This window comes from Melanerpes formicivorus, unplaced genomic scaffold, assembly GCF_026170545.1.
Source record: "Melanerpes formicivorus ecotype bairdi unplaced genomic scaffold, bMelFor1.0.p_v2 SCAF_25, whole genome shotgun sequence".
Taxonomy (NCBI): domain Eukaryota; kingdom Metazoa; phylum Chordata; class Aves; order Piciformes; family Picidae; genus Melanerpes; species Melanerpes formicivorus.
In genome coordinates this window covers 10393369-10416633 of record NW_027142377.1, presented here as the reverse complement: position 1 = coordinate 10416633, position 23265 = coordinate 10393369, and the positions used below count along the sequence as shown (strand labels likewise).

At 42.2% G+C, this 23265-nt stretch overlaps 1 protein-coding gene across 5 annotated transcripts in view; it reads left to right on the top strand.

The window, feature by feature from the left end:
* The window catches only part of CCDC85A (coiled-coil domain containing 85A), a 71186-nt gene that overhangs the window by 42806 nt on the left and 5115 nt on the right, over positions 1-23265 (top strand). Inside the window, exons 3-5 of one of the 5 annotated variants that reach the window (XM_068153275.1) lie at positions 10422-10498; positions 19372-19499; positions 22348-22429. The exons of 2 other annotated variants lie outside the window; for them this stretch is intronic. In XM_068153275.1, coding sequence (XP_068009376.1) covers positions 10422-10498; positions 19372-19499; positions 22348-22429 — 287 coding nt within the window. The remainder of the gene's footprint in view (positions 1-10421; positions 10499-19371; positions 19500-22347; positions 22430-23265) is intronic. 2 more of the 5 variants (XM_068153271.1, XM_068153272.1) reach the window with 2 other exon arrangements.

Here is a 23265-nt window from a genome sequence, read left to right as displayed (position 1 = left end):
AGAGCAACTTGAGTTAGAGAAAACTAAACCAAAACAGTGCTGTCAAGAGCTTGCTCTAGCTGTTGTGAGAGCAGATAACTCCCTTTGTGTGGAGCACAGAAACCAAATCCTTCTTGCCATCTCCAGTACCAAATGCCAGCTTGGCGCTCTGTTCAGTGAAGTTAACCCTTCAGAGCATCCTTCTGTCATTTGCTACGGGAGGTCCTTGGTTCAAAGCAGAAAAAGCCCATGGCCTTTAACCTCCTCTGGTCACCACACATTTGGCTGTGGCACTTTTTTTGCTGTCCTAGGCAGTGTAAATTGTTCCTGCATGCTGACTATGGAGCCAGGCCTCTGGTGTCAGTATAACAAATACCCTCAACAAAACTCATCCAACTATTTCTGCTGCCTCTGCAGGCATTCCCTTAACAAAGAGTGAAAATAAAACCTAGTAATATGGTGAGTCATGGAAGTGGAACGACTTTATCCGCAGACCTGCTTGTAGCAACCAAGTGTGGGAATGGGAGACCGCTCACTGCCACTTTCCAGTCCATGATGTGGTTAGAGATGTGTTAAATGCCTTTCTTTTTACTTCTGTTTGTTTGTGGTGGGGAAAAAAAACACCAAAATGGCCCCAAAACAAGCAAACCAACCAAGCCCAAACCAAAGCAGGCAGTTCTCATCCACTACTCTTTTAGCTCCATTTGCTGCTCGAGTGCTTTGGTCTCCCAAATTCTGTTTGTTGGATGAGAAATGATAGAACTTGCTACTCACTGAGGAGTTCAGTTCCCAGCAGTGTTGTATTCTGTGTTCTCAAGAGAAGGTTATCTCAGCTGTCTGTGTAAATGCTGTTTTGCTTGGAAAGTGCCGGCTGGGCTGGCTGTGTTGGTGACTGGTGGCAGAGCCATGTAGAGCTTAGCAGCTGCTCTGCCTGATAATTCTGCTGCTCTGCCTGGTAATTCTACTGCTGCTGCTGTTGTTGTGGAGCTTCATTGAAATGTGTTTATGCTACAGGAAAGGCAAACTTATAATTTTCCTGAGCTCCTGGCGTGTTTCCAGCAAGGAGTTGTTTTGTGTGTCAACTGTTCATGGAGTCAGTATGTCGTAAGCGCTGCTATTAGAAGAATGGGAGGAAAGGAGATTCCTGCACTCTCCAATCCCACACTCTGACATTTTTTGTCGTTGTTAAGACTGGAAATTTCTTTTGAGTTTGTGAGCAATGGTCTAGCCAAAGACAATTCTCTGGTACGTTCTAGTGGAGGCCATATAGCTGTCACCATCTAGGAGATGCCAGTGGGTTCCTGGGACCTGTCTTCTGTATAAGATTTCTTGGCACATTTTGGGACTTTGGTGACACTTAACTGTAGCCTAGCAAATCTTGGTGCTATGGTACCTACTCCAGTAACCCCATAGAAGCAGGTCGATGGAGGAAGCATTGTGGGTCATCCTCTGGTGTGAGGCTTGCCAGATGGGGCGGATGGGTTTCCTTCCTTATGCGATGTAAACAAAGTGATCAGTGACACAGGTTTTCTCCTGCTGTTTCCATAGGTGAACATGTGGGCAGGTTTGTCCTGGTGAATGGTAGGAAGTGTTGCAGATGGATTGGAATGGGTTGTCAGTCTCCACAAACCCCACAGAAATGGAGAATAAAAACCATCTTGCAATTATTTATTACTGCAGATCTTATGTATCTGCCCAAAGTCACACGAAGACTGTTGTACATAAACTTAGTTTTGCTCCAGTTCTTCCATTTTTGCCAAAATTGTATGTGAATTAGTCCACAGCTTTCTCTTTACTGCTGCATTTCCAGGAGCACAAAGGAAACCAGGCATTCCTGGAATTATTATCAAGATTCTTTTGTCTCCACAGGGCAGGAAGCCAGCCTGTCTTGGCTTAATGGCATTTTTTCTAGCCTTAAACCTCGGAGGTTGTCTTTATTCCTCTGTTTGCTTGAGAAATTTCAGGATGCATCTGCATTTTGTTACAGCAGCTACTCTTTTCACATCCCTTACATGCCTATTCTACCCTCCTTGCCCTCTGCTCTATAGTATCTAAGATCATCCCTGTGTAATGAAATAGTAGGTAGTCTGATTTTATTGCCTTTTTAACATACAGTGGTGATGTGTATGTGATGTAACCTGTTTTGTAGTTCTCCTCCAACTATTTTAGTGGTTTTCCTTCCGTTTGTAGCTATAGGCATGTCCATCTTATATGGCTTAGAACTCTGGGAATAATTATGGGGTTTTGTTTTCATTCTAGAAAGTCTCAAGAGATACAGTCCTAGTTTGCAGCTGCTGGGGGAGCAAGATGTCTGTATTTTGTATTTTTCTATAATGGATAGTATTTCACAACACTGTTGTGTTTCGGTGTCAGTACTGGGATTAATCAGATAGAGTCACTGTGATGTACTCAGGAAACGCTCTGCTAAAGAGCAAAAATCTCTCTTCTGTCTCTTTGATGCTGAAGGAGCAAGTTTTTACTTCTTACAATCCTATAAAAGACACCTTCAGAATGTGACCAGAATGAAGTCCTAATAACTGTGAGACAGGTAGTCAATGAGAAGACTCTCACCTCATCTGCACATGTGTACGCAAACCTGCACTCCTGATTTTTGAGGTGTGGCTCATTGTTCTGTGTGCATTGTGAAGCATATGAGGGAGCTGATGCTGGAAAGGGCAAGAAAGGGGCCTCGGGAGGTCGTGCAACCCCTTGCAATGTGCTGGGGTGGGATTAGTAGTGAATTGCTCTGTGTAAATCTCAGCATTAATGACATGACAGTTTCCAACAGCCTTTTGTAGCTGAAGCCTTTCTCCATTATTTGTATGTTTAGGGAGAGGAAATACGTAAATTGCTTTCCCATCAGTGAAGTAACCAGGAAATAAACAGAAGAGACCTTGTTTAAAATACTTGTTTTGTTCCAGTGGGGTAGATAAGCAGCTGTGAGGGCTCTCAAGTTTGACTTTTCTGTGAGTCATTCTAAGCTTTGTCTGAATGTTGAAGCCCCTAGTGCAACTGAACAAAATAGTATATACTATTGATTACAGAAATGCAGATGATTTAAAGACTTGCAGAATTATTGTAACTGTTTATTGACTGGTTTCAGGTTCTAAAGTACTTCCTATATGGGATGGATTTCATCCCTGTTGAATTAAATGGTACTTGAAACAGAAAAGTAGAAGGTTCAGGGGCAGCCAACAGTTCTGGCATCATTTCATGTGTTTAAGAGACAGCTCAGAGTGAGACATGTAGATTCAGAAACGGCCTTGCTGAGTGTCTGATGGCCATGTTAGCAATAAAGATGTATGAGTGATTCTACAGAAGACAGAAGACTTACTTCCCTTTATTTAGGGCTGCTTGGAGATATACTTGAATCTTTCTCCTAAATGTTTTGGAAGTGAAGAGAAAGCACTTCATTAACCTCTTCACTTAGGAAGACAATCACATCATATTAAGACACAATATGGTAAAAAGCCACATCAGTGGAGAGGTTACCAATAGGACAGGCAGTAGCATCCTAAGGGATCCCCTCTCAGTCTTCTGTTTTCCAGACTAAAGAGCCCCAGGTCTCCCAAGTCTCTTTCTCTTAAGAACGATGCTCCAGCTCCATAATCATCCTTGTAGCCCTCTGTTAGACTCTCTCCAGTAGTTCCCTGTCCCTCTTGAACTGGGAAGCCCACAACTCTAGATGTGGTCTTACCCCGGCAGAACAGAGAGGGAGGAGAATCTTCCTTGACCCACTGGTCACGCACCCAAGGAAACCATTGGCCTTCTTGGCCACAAGGGCACTGCTGGCTCATGCAAAAGACTCCTGACCCTTTCACTAGCTTTTCCTGTGCTCCTGAGACAGCAGCTGAGTTGAATCTTACTGTCTTCTTGGTTTGATGTAGTAGGCTAAACATGAGCCAGCAATGTACCCAGGTGGCCAAAAAGGCAAATGGCATCCTGGCCTGTATCAGGTATAGTGTGTCCAGCAGGAGCAGGGAGGTCATTCTGCCCCTGTACTCAGCACTGGTTAGGCCACACCTTGAGTCCTGTGTCCAGTTCTGGGCCCCTCAGTTCAGGAAAGATGTTGACTTGCTGGAACATGTCTAGAGAAGGGCAACAAAGCTGGTGAGGGGTCTGGAGCAGAAGCCCTATGAGGAGAGGCTGAGGGAACTGGGGTTGCTTAGCCTGGAGAAGAGGAGGCTCAGAGAAGACCTTACTGCTGTTCTACAACTACCTGAAGGCGTGGTTGTAGCCAGGTGGGGATTGGTCTCTTCTCCTAGGCAACAGGAACAGAACAAGAGGACACGGTATCAAGCTGCACCAGGGGAGGTTTAGGCTGGATGTTAGGAAGAAGTTCTTCCCAGAAAGAGTGATTGGCCATTGGAATGGGCTGCCCAGGTTGGTGGTGGGGTCAACATTCCTAGAGATGTTTTCAGAAGAGACTGGATGAGGCACTTAGTGCCATGGTCTAGTTGATTACATAGGATTGGGTGATCGGTTGGGCTTGATGATCTTGGAGGTCTCTTCCAACCTGGTTGATTCTGTGACTACAAAATCCATAGCGTCAAAGTGGCCCTTAAATCCAGACAAAAGCAAACACTGGCAATCTGAGTCAGAGAGCATCAATGAATCATTAAAGGCAGTGCTATGGCTGCCTCAGGACAATGAGAAGTACTTCATCTTATAATAAATAGATAATTTTAAAAGCTGCTGCAACTGAGAAGCCACTACTTTAATAGAAAATCTGTTCTGAAAGTGTCTGATTACAGAGATAAGGTAATTAGCACGCCTGTGTGTAATGTGTGATGAAAAGGGAAGCCTGGCATACGTTACCAGGGAAAGAAAATGAAGTGGCAGGGGATGTTTGAATTAGCATATGTGAGCTTTTCCCTTTTCTAGGATTCAGTTTTGAAATATTCAGTGAACTAGCTAAGCTTAGTTAATTATCATAGAATCATAGAATGGTAGGGGTTGGAAGGGACCTCTGGAAATAATCTAGTTCAACCCTACAGGGAGAAGTTATGAAGTGCTGGATCTGTAATCACAGGAAATCTCAGCTTGAGGTGGGAGAATTCCAGGCAAGAAATGCAAACCCTCTCTTAATGCTAATGCCACGGTGTTTGCTCTCCCCAGACTTTCAGAGAATAGGTGTCTTGGTGCTAAATCGCTCCTAAACATTCCTGGGACCTTAATAAAATTTTGCCTTGGGCAGTTGTCTTTCTGCAGTAATCTTCAAGTTGCTGTGTTCCAGGGGAATTCAGCTGCACTCTAATAAGCTCTCCAGCACTTCCTCAATAGGAGCGTTATGTAAGATGTGCAACCATAATAGCAAATTGTAGAAGACAAGGCTAAAAATGGCCTTTGGACGTCATCCTATACTGCTGCTGGGCGCCTGGACACTGCCAGTGTAAACGCTGAGCAGCTTCACCAGTTTAGAGATGCAGGTGGTGTAAGTTTGTGTTAGTGTAAATCCATGAGTGTGGGTTTTCTCTTGTATTTAAACAAGGTAGCTGGAAGGGGATGGGTTGCAGTAATATCATGTTTTAGTCATGAATATTAATATTGAAATAATGAAATCAGATGACTAGGAATTCTAGGACAGGGAGATATTTTGCATGTCATTGAATCTGCTCCCCAGTTAGCAAAGGGACACTTTCATAAACATATGGAGCTGTCAGTTAATTACAGGAGGGTTTAAAGTAGCCCTTGCACAGCCTTGTTTCTCATATTCCATTTATGGAAAGATTATTTAGATTTCATCGTGGGATGCTGGGTGTGGATTTGAATGACCAAAATCCAGTTTGATATGCAAGTGTATTCCTGCCAGCACAGTGCAGGAAGAGCTGCAGAACAAACGACTTTCCTCACTGAACTTGAATATACCTTAACCAAACCTTCATTGCCAGGTATCAAAATAACACTGCACATAAAGTGCTACGTTCTTTACTGAGGTAAATTATTTTCAGTTTCCTTCATTTATATCTTAAGTGTTTAAAATATGCCTATGGGGATGTGACAGCTCCCCAGATTCTGGTGACCTCCTTTAGGAACCTGAATACCAAATAGAGCTGAGCCAGTGGAAGCAGAAAACGTTGACGTTAACAGAACTGAGGTGAGGTTTGCATTATCATGAAATGGTGTTTTTCCATTTTCTAGCTTTGAGGATGGAAGGAGATACTTCAGAGCAGCCTTTTGTCCAGTGTGGCCTCTTCAGCCTGGCTATAAGTTAATGGTGAGAGATCAAGTCAAACAGTATGAACTGTTTTCACATAATACCTTGAGCTTTCAAAGTATTTTTGTCTTGGAGGATTTTGCTCTACTTCCCCTGAGATGTCTGCTTTGCTCATCTACTGTCTTACCACTTTTCTCTGAAGTTAAGAGAGTTTATGTTTTTCTTTTAACTTCCATGGAGCAAGTAGCATCTTCTACGTTGATGAATGAGTCCTTCAAAGTTAGTCAAAAGGAGGTCTGTGGAATCCCTGTGCTCAGTTTTTGCAGACAGCTATTATAATTTGGACTATTTGTTTCTTTATTTATTTAAAAACCCAGAAAAATGGCATTTTACTCATTGAGTGAAAGCACTTTTTGTGTATTACTTTCTCAATATATATCAGCACTAGAGGTGTTGCACCTCTTTCTTTTCCTTTACCTCAAGTACTCTTCTGGTCATTAGGTAAGATCCCTTTCCATGCCCATATTCTACTTGCTACTCAAGCTTGCTTGAACAAGTAGAAGTGTAGGCTGAACCCTGGAGTTTTTGCTTCCTGTGGGGTTCTAAGCAAACTGCTTTGCAGGGAGCTAATAGGTGGGTGGAGAACCTCAGTCTTTAAGAATTTCTCTGGTGCAATCCCACAGTTGCCTATGAATTGTAACCCTCTAGTCTGCAAAAGAACAAACCCAGCAAAAAAGTGTTGGAATTGAATGTGACATCCTCAACCACTCTAAAATAACAGAGGATGATATAGCTTAAAGAACTTTGAGAAGTACTTCAGTGACTGAGATCAGGTGCAGTTACACAAGTGGATAAAGCTAAGGCACAGGTATACCTTTGGCAACAGTGTGTCTGATACAGCTTGACATAACCCCAAAAATATCTATTAACTTCAAGAGTGTGGATGTCAAAAGAAAAAGTGACCAACTATGTAAATACTGATAGTAAGGTGTAAGAGTGATGGATTTGGAGGAAAGGCAGATTGCCATCAAATTTCCCTAAAAGCAAGATATTGCTGTCTCTAAGAATTTAGGGAAAAAAAAGATTGGTTTCTGTTCTGGAATGAAGTACCTCACAGTGACCACATTTTCAATGGTGCCAAGAGCACAAGCAGCTCATTTGGTAGCTCAGCTTGGGAAGGAAGATGGGAAGGAGCAGAAATAATATAACCAAAGAGCCCAAAGGTGATGAAACTGGTAGTTTGGCTGCTGCAGTGTCATGGCTCTGTGGTCAGATCTTATTTAGATGTGGGTCCAAATTAATTGTTACTCTGTATTTATTTGAATATGTGTTTGATCTCAACATAGTCAGTGGTTTCTGAGCTATTGCTCAGACCGTGGTAGTTGATGTATATCATGTTAATACAGATGCTGTTTTTACCCTGGTTGCATTCTCTGCAGAGGAGGCTTGGTGGATTTGTGTTTGGAAGTTTATCTGTTAGCAGTCTATAACTCAAGTTTATGTTTGCAAATAAGGGAGGGCTTTGCTGTGTTACTTGCAGCTCTATGAACAGGAGCAATGTGAGATAAATCTGTTTGGGGAGGGATAAAACACAAAACAGTTTTATGGCTAGTGACATCAGTGAGAGCTCATCTTGTTTGTGTAGGTTATGTTTCAGAGGAGTTCACAGTATCGCAGTATATTAGAGGTTGGTGCCTGATGCATTTTAGCATCTTATTAAATCCTTTATTATAAGACAGCAGTAATGTTATGGAAGTGATGCTAAGTTTCTATTCTGCTTTCCCTTTGGGAGATGTTTGTTTCCAGCTCAGACAGTGAAGCTGAAGTATTTTTATCATCAGTTCATTCTGTTTCCATTTTAAATTGCTTGATTGTCTTGTGAAAATTAGCCTGGCATGACATTGGGAGCAAAGATTTGCTTTTTATTGGTCTCCAACCTGATGAAGAATAGGTGCATCATATAGGCCTTTTCACAAATGCTTTGAAGATACATGTTTTTGTGGTGGGTTGGTTTTGGGTGTGGTGTGGGGTTTAGGGTTTTCTTCTTTTTTAGAGTTTTATAACTGCTTCACTTCATGTATTTGCAGTTCTTCTGTCTTTTATGTCCTTGACTGGCTTTTCTCCTTTAAGCTCATAGCATCACAGTATAAATATATTAACAGATACTGAAATATATATGCATCTAGTCTATGTGCCAGGGAGACTCACATAAATAAGGATTTGCTAGATCAAGCCTTTGGTAGATGACCTGATTTTCCATTCTAATCAGATTACAAAAGGAGATTGAAATAACTGTTTCACACTTTAGAAGGGTTAACAGACAAAGAATTCAGACCAAATCCTCAACTCATCTGAACTGGCATTGGGAAGTTGTGAACTGGCAGCAGAGTGGTGTGATTTGAAGCAGTACAGATCTCAGGTCTGTACTCCCAACATGAAGAAACAAACCGGAGAGAGATGTTGCTAAGAACTATACATTGTATGAGGAGATGATAAATGGTAAACCAGGAAATTACAGAAAACTGAGTTGAACAGAAAGGGGCTTGCATGAAGTGGGCTGGTGGGTACAGCTGGGAAGTTGGACTGGATCATTTAGTTGAGCCCAAGCTAACATAGCAGTGGACTTGTACCCAGTGAATTTAGAGATGGCTAGTGCCAAAGAAAGCACTTACTTCAGTCTCTCTGAAAAGGTGACTCCACAGAAACTGCCTTACATGGAAAACAGAGAGGAGAGAGATGTTTGAAGCTGTTGCCTATGCTGATGGTTGTAATGATGAGGGAGTTTCTGCGTCTCCTCCCAGAAGTGCTGATGCTGGGAAGGAAGCTGATTTGGTGGGAGGAAGGCTGCTGTACATAAGTTAATTGAATAAGCTGTTCATCTTCTAAGTGCTCATCTGAGCTAGGCTCAGTGACTCTCCAGAGGTGCACCCATCACTAGCTATGAAAATGGTTATGCAGCAGAGCATGCAGAACCTCACATTACCTCTTTCCCTTTTATTGTACTATGCTACTTTGAAACCAGTGTCTTGCTGTGTATTAATTATTTTTGACAAATTACTGTATGTTGCCTTCATTCATTACATGTAGTGTAGATTCCTGTGCACTATCTGTGCATGCATATTTTACCCTATTGCAGTCTCACAAGAGCAGTAAGTGATACCTCATTTCCCATCACCTTTACTTTATGGACAGGCTGGCATGGTGATTAGGTTTCAGAGGAAACTACTGCACAAATTCGTCTCTCAATTTAAACCAATTGCCAGTGCAGCTTGACAGTACTGCCCTGATAGCCACAGATTCTTTACCATTAATCATCAGAGAGATACTTTTACTAATAGCATGGTAGTATGAGTACAAATATGATACTGGAACTGACATTCAGAGTAGATCATTGAGACAGGAGTGATTGTGTGGTGAACTTCCAGCTACACAGAAGGAGGTATGAGAGTCACAGCAGTGTTTTTGCACTGAGAAGATATGTTTAATGTTACAGTCATGTGCTACTTTCTCAGGGATATATTTCTCCTAGATAGAGGACTTTAATAGCAGAAACTCTGTGTGACCCCAAAATGTGTGATGATAATGAACTTGGATGCTTTTAGGGATGGATGATGGTTCTACTCTTATTATGTTAAGTTCTTGGGAACAGAGCAGACTAGGAGGGACTCATATTCTCTGTAGTTAAGCAAATTATCTGATGAAGGTCAGTAAGGTTCCTTGTGAATAAAGTGGACATGTGCCTAGCAGGAGCAGAGGCTTGACCCTCTATTGTAGCAGACTGCTGTTTTCCCTGCGTGCAAGATCATGGCTTGTAGGAGGAAGCTGTATGTGTGCCACTAGACCTCTGCTGGAGTGTGTGGAGCCTCTTTGATTGCATCTTCCTGAAGGAGCCTGTCTTTTCTTTCTGGTGTTTCAGTGGTGATTTGGTGTGGAAACACATTACTCTTGTTGAGTATTTCCAAAACGTTGTACAAGCTTGCAGCGGTCAGTGGGTGGATTGGAAGAACTCAAGTCTGTCTTGCCTTTCTGTAAAATAATTTGTGTCTGGGAAGGGACCACCTTAATGTGCATCCAGTTAGAATCAAAAGCACCAGGGGCTTGGATTAATTCTAGTATTGGTGTTCATTGCACTACCTTTGAGAGGAGCAGAGTCGAATGCTTGTTGGGCATTTGAGAGAGGCAATCTGCTGTGAGTACACGGTAGAATGTGGCACAGGATCTAACGTTAGTGAACACAAACCTATCTCTGTGGATAATAAGAGTTTTTCTTCTTTTTGATTTTTAGAATCAACCTTGTCCTATGTTAGGCAGCTGGAGGCAAGAGTAAGACAGCTGGAGGAGGAAAATCGCATGCTGCCCCAGGTGGGTGACTTCTGTTGGTGGGAACAGGAGCCAGCAGCTAGACAGCAACACTTGAATCTTCATGCTTGAGATAAAACCAGTACTAATTGTCATTTGACATTACTGCATCTAAACAGTCAGGCTGATTATTTGGGTAATCAAATGCATTCACATCTGTTTGTTCATCTAGCTCATAATTGAGTGAAGTATTTGTTTAAGACTACCACAATGCTTTCATTAATTTTTCTCCTTTGCAGGTGTTGATACCATGCCTAACAAAAATTCACTGGAAGCCATTACTAATAATTAATTAAAGGGTTCAAAATTGCAGTGAGCTGACCTTTTCCAGTGTTGTTATTCCGAGAGCTTCCTTCTTATCAACTACTTTTTATAGTTACCCAAAATGTTTTGCTCTAAAGATGCAAACGTTTCACGGGATAATAATGGGATTACATTTTTTGTGAGGCATACATCAGATATGCAAAAGCAAAACTGAAAATGTGTGGAATAAATAAGCAGACATGAAACTAAAGATTTTCCCAATATATGCTTATGGGAATGAAAAAAATTGAAGTTCATTGAGAACGAACCAATGACACTTGGAATTTTTATATAGACACATATATAACAACACATATTTCTACTGTATTGCATTAAGTAATCCTTAGAAAAATTCATCAAGTCTCTAAATTAAGTTGCCCTCTGCAGTTGCATTTTATTTAAATCAGACGCTGGTTGAAATGGAGACAGTGGTCTTCATGAAGAAAAGTGAGGTTTATTGAACATACAGTACTGTTGTTTGAATGTAAAATCCAAGATAGCAGTGAAATGTAGTAGCAAGTAAAAGCCACTGGCTCAGATTTATTCATTTGTGTAAGCCAAGATTAGCTAGAAGATCTCAGCCCCAGGTTAACAATTTCATTTCTTAAGGCAGGTTTTAAGTAAAACATAATTTTTAACATTCTTTTTTCCCCCTCATCTATAATCTGGCAGTTGGAAGGGCCTCTCTATCTCTTGTTTAGCTCTTGACTTATGAGGTGATCTTGAGCAATTCCTGTAACTTCTTTGTACCCTAATGGTTTCATCTGGAAAGGAAGGACAGCAAGAATGGTTACATATCTGTCCACTAATCTATACAGTCTTCAGTAGTAAAGACAGAAGCTGATACTCAAGTGACAAAGACTATAATTTTCTTGTCAAGAACAGTGTTGAGGGCGAATGTTAACAAACCTGCCTGAAAAATATTGTTGTTTCTCTTGGGTCTGGAACAAGACCAGAGGATAAATTGTGCAGAATTTTTTTTGTGGGCAACATTTTTAGAAGTGGCCATGTACTTTATTTGGGGTTTGAGTTGAGTGACAGGGGTTTGAATTTCCTGGTGTATCTTATTCACCTTTCCTCCTGAAGAAAGTAATTTCCTGGGGAAGAGGAAGGAAATGGAGACATCAAGCTTATTCTGACTTTGCATTTGATTACCTTGGTATATTATCTGCATGAGTTCATTTTGGGGATTTATAACTGTGAGTAACACCTTGAACATGCTGTCAATGGTGATCAGGCCCTGTCACAAAGACCAGGATGGAGGCTGGAAATGCATAAGTTTGTGGCACTGGCTTGATTCCATTTCATGGGAGGAATGGGAGTTTATTGGGTGTTACGTGCTTTTGACAGATCAGCTGAAAATATACAATGAGCTCCACAACTGATGAAGATTTGTGATACAGCTCTTAGTCAGTTAGAGTGTTGTGCCTTAAAATTTCACCAGTGCTTCAGTACAAGAGTGCCATTCACTTTTTGCTTTGCACCTCTTTAATGACCAACTGGAGCATGGGAGCTTTGGGAGTAGTGGGGCTGCACTTGGTAGGAGAGGGATGGTGACTTGCACTCTTGAGTGTGGTGCCTCTGCTAGCTCATTGAGTCCTTTGCTTTCCTTTCTAAGGCTTTTTACTCTCCTCCTACCATGCTGTTCTCCTCTTTCCTCTCTATCCTTTCGTTCCCCCTTTGCTGCTTATGTGTCACTCATGGAAGTGCAGTGGTGTGTTTGTTGACACCCTCTTCAGAAGATAAATCACTTCTTTCATCTGTCACTTAGGTGTGGTTCTTCTCCAATTTCTTTTGTTTTGCTTGTCTCACTCCACACATGTTAGTTTCTTTCCAAAACCCTGCAGGCCTCTATTGTAAAGGTTTTATTAATATTTAGTGGCAAGAATATTTCCAGACCAAATGCTTTTAAGTGCTGCTATCACTGTTCAAATGGAATCCGGGTTTTAGTTCGCTCTGCTTTACTGAAGGGCTTCTTTGTCAAGGGAAATACAGTGCCACCACCAGTCAATATTTTAGTTTGATCAGGTGATAGGAAAGGTATAAAAATGTGCAGATTCACTTAAGCCTGTTAATGTCTCTTCTGTACTGTACAGTGGGTCTGATGGTGATTTGTAGTGCAGTAGTGGATTGAAAAGTTATGAGGAGCCTCAGATGGGTATGTTTGCCGTGCTGCTGAGACCTGCAATGAGCTGCTCTTTCTTTTGTTGTTTTTCTTACTCTTCTGCCCTCAGATAGCATGTAAAAAGATAGGATCCAGAGCCTTTCAGTTTTGGACCACAAATAGTAGTTTTGTGCAGGAAAGCAGATACTCTCCAAGATTTATGGCATGCAGCTGGCTTTTCTGTTGAGAATGCCAGACTGTGCCAGCTGTGCCTGAGAAAAGAAGTGTGCAGCTTGTGCTGATGCTTCTCAAACTCTTGTGTAGGTAAGAGCGTGTTATGGCAGTGCTTAGAGGCAAAAGGATTTGAGTGAGAACATTTCTGTTTGGCTGGATGAGTTTCAGACCAGAGTCCTTCTCCTGTGGGGCTGGGTCAGGAAAGCCCTGGTGCTACTGATGCCTTCTGCTGCCTTAAAATGACGTGAAACTCAAATGAGTTTTGCTGCTAACATACAAACCCCAACCATGATAGTGCTCTAGCCAGAACATGGTGTCAGTGCATATTGTAATGAAGATACTCAGCAATAATTAAAAAGATGTGTAGGGACCAAACTATGGATTCAGATGCCAGTTCCTGGACTGTGACAGGTTTGTCAGCAAGTTACTTCAGCTAACAGAAACCAGGAATGTCCTCCCAGGCTTGATGTGGTATGTAACTGCTCTCCGTGCCTTATGCTGGGGGAGGCAAGATCAGGATCTGGCATCCACATGTCAATTAACTGAAGAGATACCTGATTTTTTTAGGAGTAGTGTTTCAAGTCTGGTAAGCTCAGCTGAAATGTTATGGAAATGCAGACATCTGTCACATAATGACAGAGATGCATTTGCACAAGATATACTTGGCAAGGCACCCAATTTAAATTGTTTCAGTTTTATTTGTTTCATGGGAATAGGGAGCAAGAGGCCAAGATGGAGAATTGTCATACATTTCCTCCTTCTCTTTGTCCTTGTAATTTAGCTTTACCTTTTAATGAAGGGGAAAGGAAGTATTGCCAGGATGCTGTTTGTGAGCCAATAAACTGCACAGGTTGAAGGGGTCAGAGGCTGGACACAGGGAACTGAGCTCCTGACTTCTGCAGCATGCAGCACAAAAGCCATGAGGCAGGTGTGGTGCAGGGCTGAACTTCAGCCCTTCTGCTCCCTCTCAGGTGGGCTTTTCTGCCTCCATCTCCTCATTCTTTCTTTTACAAGTGTATTGTTCCTTTTCCATCTCTTTTTGTGGCTTCTCTTTCAATCTCACTGTCGCTTCAGGCAATTTTTTTCCATTCCTGCTTGCCTTTTCCAGTCCTGGTAAGTGTGAAATGGCAGGCATGACCCTTAGGCACACACTAGTTTATTTTTAAACACTTGCAACACTTTCCATTTCCTCCTTTCTTCCCTCTTCTGTTAAATTACCACGTTTTATTTAAACTCATTTACATATCTTTCAAAACCTTTTTTTTTTTTTTTTTTTCTGAGATCTGCACTTGTTATTTTCCCTCTGCATGGCATGGTTTTAGTTATAAATGTAATTATAGGATGGGAGCTGTTGGATTAGAATTTGTATTTGGTACAATCTGTGTCACTCACAGTCCAGTAATGTTTATATCCTCCCTTCCATAGCACGTAGAAGAATAGAGTGGGAATCCTTCAAACAGAATGTAATTAAACCCCATTGAACATGCCTGTGTTACCTAATCATGGAAGCAAATATTTGCTGAAATTAAACCAACAGCATCCACCCACCCAATTCTGTTATATGCTCTCCTCCTGGATTTAAATTAATAGGTTATTAATGAGGTAACTTAGGTTTACAACAGCTGAGGTTCTGAGCAGTCTTTTGTCTCAGGGTGTCCTAAGGCAAGTCTTTATGAGCTTGCTGTACATGGGGCGTGAAGTGGGTTTTACCTGCTTCAGACAGTGAGCTTTCTGCAGCATTATAATCCACACAAGATACAGATTCAAGTGTACCAAAAGAGCAGCAATTCAGAGAGGAGGACAGCTTTTTTTTGCTTTTTTTTCTCCCCAGTGTAATTTCTGAAAGTGTTAAGTTACTTTGCATTCAAGAATGTCTATCAGAGTGCACTTAATTTTCCAGGTTTTAGATAGTGGTGGTGTTCCAGGATTTGGAGGTGCTGCTGCTCAGGGCCTTTTTATCTTACAGGTTCATTAGCAAAAGAGGCATATGAAGGGTCTACTGAAAATGGTTGTTTCTGAAGGTGTGCAGCAAGCGATGGTCTTGGCCATTGATCAAATATGCTGAGTGTGTTACAAGTATGCTGTGGTGATTTCAGCAGCAGCGTATAGGGATTTCTGCTGAGGTCTTTGAAGACAGGAGTTGTAGCAGCAGCTGCAGCATTATAAATTGTGTGTTTGAATGGACAGAAATACTTCCTAAAAAATTGTTGCAGTTGTTGAGTGTGTTATTAATCCAGCAGTGCAACACAGTGACGTTTCATGCTGCTTTTCCTTTCTCCTGCCTGTTTGAAACAAGGTGACAAGACCAGACTGGGTTTTCTTGAAGCTACTGGGAAAATTGAGGGCTGGGGAAATCAGAAGACAGCTTTGAAAATCAGGTAGTGATTGAACTGGCATGGCAGTTGCCCAGCAGGAAGGATACAGTTCCCAGTAAACCACTTGCCTCTGGGATAAAAGGCTGCTAGAGAGTGAGGTCCTGTGCATTTGCTGAGTTTGGTCTCCGATGGCAAGCGAACAGAGCAGTGCCCAGTGGACAGGAAAATCATGTTCTCTCAGAAGCTTTGGTGAGGTGACAGCAAGCATCCTTGGGGCAGAGATGGACTCTGTTTTTCCCTTCTCAGCTATTCCTGTGTCCCACGGGGAACTGGTGCATCAGGCAGCAAGCGGCATGCTTTCTCCAAAGGGACTGGCAGGCAAACTGCCCCTGACTTCAGCTGTTCTGTGTGCTTTGCACTACAGTGGCTTTCATTCATGACTATCCTTATCAGCAATATTGATTGAAAAACTAGTATTTTCTACTGGCTCAAGTAGAAAGGCACGTGATCAGTTCTGTCAATTACAGAATACTCTTACACAGGGGTCTTTATTCTGTCTATGCCCAGGGAACAGTACAGGATTTGCCTCTGGCACTGTAGGATAATGGTCTAAGTGTCCTTAACATTTTGCAGTCAGTGGAAGGGAGATGCTGAATTTCCATTCATCTAATTTTTTGTTATGTGATACTAGGGAGTTGAGTCATATTTCCTATTCTTTCTATTCCCTAGAGTTGCTTGTTGGCATTAGATATTTTGTGGATGTATTTTCAACAGAAGATGGGCCTGCAGTTAGTAACTGCACACTCTTATGGTTGTGGTGAAATGTGTATAGGATATTAAGTGGGTTTTACCTGCTTCAGAGAGTGAGCTTTCTGCAGCAGTATAATCCACACAGAATACATGCTATACTCAGAGGAGGCAATATGCAAACCATCCTGTTGCTTGGGCACAAGGGCTGGGAAGAGGCAGTAGGAAAGGTTGGCAGTGTAGGATATTAGGGAAGGTTGGCAGTGTAGGATGAGCAAAAAAGTAAATTCTCAGATGTTGATATTGTGCAGCACTATTCTTAAAGTTATTATAAATTTAAGCACTAGGGAACCATCAATTTCATCTTTTCTGTTTGATTTGGTCCAATTCCACAGCTTTGTTACTGGATAATGAATTAAAACATCTGTCCAAAACGTGGGGATATATGGGATGCCTACTTTGGGTGGCTGAATGTGAATGCAAGTTCTGTGTGTGGAGCTAGGTAAGAGGAGGAAGGGAACAGGATTTTGCTTTTGTCCTTGAGGTCCTGCAGAGAATCTAGTTGTAATATGAGTTGAGCAGTGGCAAAGAAGTGACTGAGTGCAAGGAAACTCAGGTCAAGTTTTGGTGGAAGGTTAAACATTGCCATGCTCCCCACTGGCAAGCAGCAGCTGTGATGGTAGATCTGAAAACCACACTATTCTGGTCTCCTGAGGCACCTTGTTTTCAGCCACTGCCACTTCGACGAAGTGCCTTTTCCGCTTGTTTTCCTTTACTGCCTCCTGAATGCAAACTTGTAATGCAACTGGAAGTGCTCACAGGACTTGCTGAGGAGCAGGAGACGTGGTCAGGCTGGTCCCATCCCCATCATCTGCTAACATAAGCTGCCTTCATAGTGGCCTTACCAGAGACAAGAAGTCCCTGAGCTGGAGGATGGGGCTTCAGGGCTGCAAAACCTGCCTTACTTTTTGAGAAAAGCTATGTCTCTTATGGAGAGATGGAGGAGACAGAAGGATGTCTATGGGGGAATTACCAATTTTTAGTCTCCTACAGGTATGTGTTGAGAATGCTGTCTGCTTAAAGTGGTGTGATCACAATAAATTTCTTATTCTCATGAAGAGTGACAAACATGTGCTGCATATGGCACAGAGGAGGCTGAGGAGGGCAGCCACCTGGAGGAAGGCCTGAATTCTGACAGTGGCACAATTCACAGGACTTTCAGATTTTCTCATATTCAGAAGGATTTAAATGCACAATCTGTACTAACCTTCCCAGCCTCTTTATAGCAGTATTTGTATTTACCATTCAAAACTGATCAAAATCTTTGCTGGCCCTGAAGTCAGAATACTCTGACTTACAAAGAATTCAAAACTGACTGAGGGAGCTTATCCTAAACCAGAATTGCTCCAATCTGCTTTACTACCCCTTCCTTTTCCATTTCCTTTCCCAAAGTATAGCAGTAAGTCTGTCCAGTCACTAACAGACCTATAAATCCTTCAGAAAGGGAAGTAAGTCTGAACCTACCTCCACCCCTCACAGCAAATTGGTAATAGTCATTGTTGTGGCACACCTGTAGGATGATACACTGCATGCTGCCCTCAGTGTGTGCTGGATTTGCCAGTGTAGTTATGAGACCAATTAGTGCCCACTGTTGTGGTCCACACTGCTTCCGTTGCTGAGCAGGAGGCTGACAGTGGAAGAGATAGACATACCAAATAGGTTTTATCTTCATATTCAAGGTACCTTTTTAGTGGGCTTAGTATATGCAGCATTCCTTCCCCCTGCCCCCGTTTTTAGGGTGTTTAGGAGTATGTGAGGATCAATCCTGCAGATGATTTCTGGGATTGAGTCTAACATATTGTGTATTATGCAGGTTATCTTTGTGATGTGCCCCTTTGACACTGCTGGTTACAAAGGCCTGGCTATATCCTGGTGAGGTCACATACAGCATACCAACTTAATTTGGACTGCAGTACTTATTAAACATTTTTGGACAGACTAGGTCTGTGAAGTTCAGCCTCACGTCATCTCCCCGTGCCCTTTTTCTCCCATACCTACCTTCCTCTGTCCTCTCCTGTAGATTATAGACACCCCTAAAAAGACTGCAAAGTGCGATGTACGTGCTCAGCAGGGGCAGCGGTTCTGATCAGAGGCTCCTTCCACTGTCATTATCTTCCCTTCAGAAATGCATTCCCTACACATTCCATCAGGAATTGCTGCTACATTATTTCTTAATGTTTCTTGAATGTTCCTTACTCTGTGAAGTAGAAGTTAGTATAAAGTTGTTCTTTGTATTTCACAGGATTGTTTTACAAAGCTCTGCATGAAGAATGACAGTAGAGAGTGGGTCAAGTTGAAAGCACCTCGGAAGCATCTACTTGGGCTGTCTTTATCGCTGCAGCTATCATATTGCTGTCCACGAATGCAGCAGGGGTATTTTTAGAACTCCTCCAAAGCAGGCTGCTTGCTCAGGTTACCTTGGCACTGCAGTCACTCCAGGAGATGCTTTATGTACTGCAAAGTTTGAGGTTATTGAGCTGTAAGAAGTTAGGGAGCTTGCATTTGTGTGGCAGTGTCCTGAAGAACCCTTCCAGGTGTTCAGTGGAAGGAAAAAGCCCCTGAGGTTGTCACTGTTGGGTATAAACTGACGTTTCACAGACAAGCAGGGGAACATGCCCTTGCCGTGGAGCAGTTGGGGCAGGGAAGGTGTGAGCTAGCTGCTTGGAGGCGTTGGCTCCTTCCCTGGTTGGCTGTGGCTAAGCTTGCCTTGCAAACCTTGCAACAGTGTTTAGAAATGTGAGTTTTGTTGAAGGAACAGCCTCCAGAAATACTGGTATAAAGTTAGACTCTTTCAAAACCTTCCTCTGGAGTTGAAGTCATCTCTCTGAACCTCACAGCAGTTTTGTAAGGCAGTGTCCCTACACAGGGAACTTTTCTGCCATGTCCTGATTTTCCAGAGAGACACTTGAGGGCCAGAGTGACACTCAACAGTAGCACTTGAGCTGCCTCAAGTGGATCTTGGTTACTGTGCTACACAAAGATGGGGAACTTCAGAGTAAAACACACCTTCAGTGCTTCTCAGCCTCTTTAAAAAGAACAAGACCTAATTGACATTTGTTTTAAATAGCTGCCAACCCTTTTCTTTATTAAATAGCTTTTGATTTTTTGCGAAGGATCCCATTAGGATGCCAGGAGGGGCGGAGGGGAGTTACTGCTCTGCAAACGAGCCAGCTAGCATCAGTGGACATGGCTCAGCCTCTCAGCAGTCTGACTCAGTGGTAAATGCTCTGAAGGTAATGCTGCTCTGGTGCAGTCCATGCAAAACGTCATGTCTGTTACTCAACACATGTTGTATCGTCCCTAGCAACATTCCAGTGGGCACCACTGGGATGTTGCTGTCATGAGTGGGATTGTTTTTCTGTGTGTCACTCATCACATCTGTGGACTGTGTGTTTCTTGGAGCAGGGATCTGGCCCTTACAGTGGGGATGATGCCAGCGGTAGCTGCTCTTCAAATCACTTGTACATTTTTGTTTGAAGCTGAAAGCGGTGCTTTTCTGAATAAGGAAGTCTTTATGCTTCATCTAGGATGCATATTTGTTCCCCGGTGGAATATAATGGATTCCTGTAACCCATGCAGAAAGAAACACTTTAATGCAACAATAAAGCAAATGTACATACTAAAAATATCAGAACTTTGGGCTGAAGACCATGAATCATGTTCCCAAGATCAGTGTTGAAACTTTGAGAGCAGATATGATTTACTCTGAGGTCAGGGATGGATTGCAAAGACCTCTGGTGCATTGATAAGCAGCCATTGACATAAGCAATTAGAGGGGTAAATTTGCAAGTTTCTTACCTATGCCAACAGTGAAACTGTGGCAATTAATGGCACTTAAAAAGCTGCTACAAGATGCAGTGGTTTATCAAATGATCTGAATCAACAAGTGTGGCTGAGTTTGCTGTCCCACTGAAGCATGGGTGTCAAGCTGTGTTTGTGCTTCTCTGGACAGCATTGAAAACTGACGGTGCCCTGAGCAGGGAGCAGGGACTCTGTGTTTCTTTGACATGATTATTTTTCTGCTGCTTTGTGCACATCTTCTCTCCTGTACTCCATTAATTAACTAAACTGCTTTAATATTAATTTGGTTAAGTGAGTGTTATTCCCCACCTCTACAGGTGTTGCAGGGACGTGCTGGTTACTTGCAGGGAGTATGTTTGGACTCCTTCAGAGGAGAAATAGAAAGACTTTTGTAGACATTTGCTTGGGTTTTGAGCTTTGTGGAAATGCACAGTAAGAGCTCAGTAGTCCTGTGACCTGCCTGGACATCTCAGGTTATGCACAAGGTGATTATCTTCTACATGGTTGAGTGACATTGACTTATCCTCCATGAAGCCTGTGGAGATAGGTTTATGCAAGTGAACTGTACACAAATTACAGCAATCAAATCCCTGTTTGCATTGCTTCACTGCTGCCACCTTGGCATTTGAAGCAGGGAAGGCTTGAGCCCATCTCCATGTGCATGCAATTGCAGGTCCCTTCTGTAATGGCCACCCCTGACCACATCCTCATCAAAAGCACTCTGCCTGTGTGTATGCTGGTCTCACCCTTGTACAGGAGAAATATAGGGAACCTTTGTTCCTGGCTGCTGAGGAGCACCAGTGCCCAAGGTCCTGTGTGCTTCTCCCATCTATTTCACCTCCTGCTGCCTAACTATGCTAGGTAATTGTGTCAGGAGATCATGGGTAATTAGAGTTTTTTGAAAAGATTTTGTAGTTCTTCTAAAGTACCCTTTGGAAAAGACACTTCCCTGAAGGGAGCATTTAACTGCTTGATCTAAGTGAAATATTTGAGCTGGTTGGTGTAAATGAACTATTTGAACAATGGCTGATACTTTGGTTGCTGGAATGGATTGAGAAGAAATATACAGAATTCAGTTCAGTATGATGTGAAAGCTCAGCATTTAGTTTGCTAGGAGGCATTGCAGTAGGCAGAAATAAAGATAAATGATGCTTTCATACTTGAAATGGGAAGTGAGCTCTTAGTTAGCAGGCTGCCCAGCCTTCCCCAACTCCCAGCCAGGGAGGAGACCCTGCTGTTCCCCACAGTGAAGTGTATGGGTTTGATCCTGCCTTTCTGGGGAATGCAGAGCTCCCACTTGCATCATTCAGGAGGAAGAACAAGCCAAAGAAGGAGCCTGCTTTTCTCCACAGGTTTGGTTTGGAATTCCTGCAAAAAAAGAAACAGACTTTGTAACAAACCCTCATTATTAGTGCAATCTCCTGCACAGCAAGGAATCTCAGGAGCAGGAATGTATCTTGAAGGGACAGATCGTAAGAAAACAGAGGAAGGCCACTCCTAAAAATAGGGCTGTGTTTTTCCTAAGTAATGGGGAAATGAAGACAACCCACAAAACCAAATTGCCTGTGAATCAGTGGTGAAGACAGTGGGGAAAGACAGAGCAGAAGTTTGCCATGAGGTTGCTCTGGGAAAGGTTCTTCCATGACCTGACCTGTCATGTGGGGTGGCTGAAAGAAGGAATCGTACTGTGTGCCTCCCCTTGGTGATTCTCCCCACCCTGCCATCAATTAGGGGGTAATTCCCCATGTGCAAGTGGTGTCACTAGGGTTATCCAAGCAGTTATTTCCAATGGCAGGGTGGGTTTGCTTTGCAGACCAGGGTTTATAGTTATGAAATAATGATCATTATCTAGTCTGACTGCCTGCATACCCAAGGACACAGGCTTGCCTGCAAAACTTGCACTGAGATTTTCTGTCCTGAGTTCAGTGTCTCCACTGGAAGCTCCACAGTGCTCTCTACTAATTAAAATGAGGTGTGTTTTAATCGACAACAAAGTCTGAGGGTAAGTATAGGAGTTGCTGCAGCGAAGTGGGTGTTCTGTGGTACCCAGGAGGTCAGGCAAGAAGATTCAATGTTCCCTCCTGCCCTGAAATCTGGAGCACTATGATCAATTTAATTAGCCTTAGATGCAATTGGTCAGTTATATATGTATGCCCATAAACATACTACTACTATTCTTTGTGGCTGCAAAACAAATCTGTTAAATAAATATGCTTTTTACATATACATATATATGTATATATTTTAATACTCTTGTCTTGGAAGCTTAGGAAAATCCAAATCATCAGGCTATTAGAGACTCTTACTCTTAAAGGCTCTTGCCACTACCTTAGTGAGATAGAAAAAGCTGTGGCTGGAGAAATGTGCAATGTAAATTTGAGGTGTTTAATTTTGTACTCCCTGTTGAGCCTGGAAACACCTGCAAAGATGCAAAGTATTTTTTGTTTAAATGCTGACAGTATGCCCTTGAAGATTTTCTATGAGAATTAAGTCAATTATTGTTTCTGTAATACAATTACTCTTTTATTAGGAACATTATAATTTTAGCATTGGTTAGTATTGATCAGAAATATCTATGTGTGATAATACATCTGGATAAAGTACTTTATGACTCAGCTGACCCAAATTTATCCTTCAGAAGAGGAAACTTTGGCAAGTATGAAGTCTGGTAGCCTCAGTTTCCCTATCTGTACAATGACACCACTGTATTTTCCTGCCTACACTATTCCTTTGCAGTGTATGGATAAGATAGCCATTTCTAACTAATACATATTTAGTAGTAATTCATAAAAGTTGCCATGATGCAAGTAATTCCACTTCTAAAATGCTATTATACTAAATTTGACATTATCAAGTCCAACTATATACTTGTATGCTGCTTTTTCTTTTTGTTCCCACTCAAAGCTCTTTTGTTTGCTAGCACTGAAATTCTGCCTTTTCTTCTGTCTTTTGTAATCTCTCTGATTTCACTATTGATGTATTATTGTACTTTTAAAATAGTTGATTATTTCCTTTCTGGTTTTATTTTTTTCTTATATTCATCTAATCCATGTTGAAAGTACAGTGGATTTGTGACAATTACAAGGGTTCTTTTCTTTTGCGTTTTCATTGCAGTCCTTCCAGTTTGTAGTTCACCGTTTTGCTGCAGCTTGGTGTGCTGTGGGTGTTTTACATGCAACATTTGGTGTGGCATTGTTTTGCCTGTG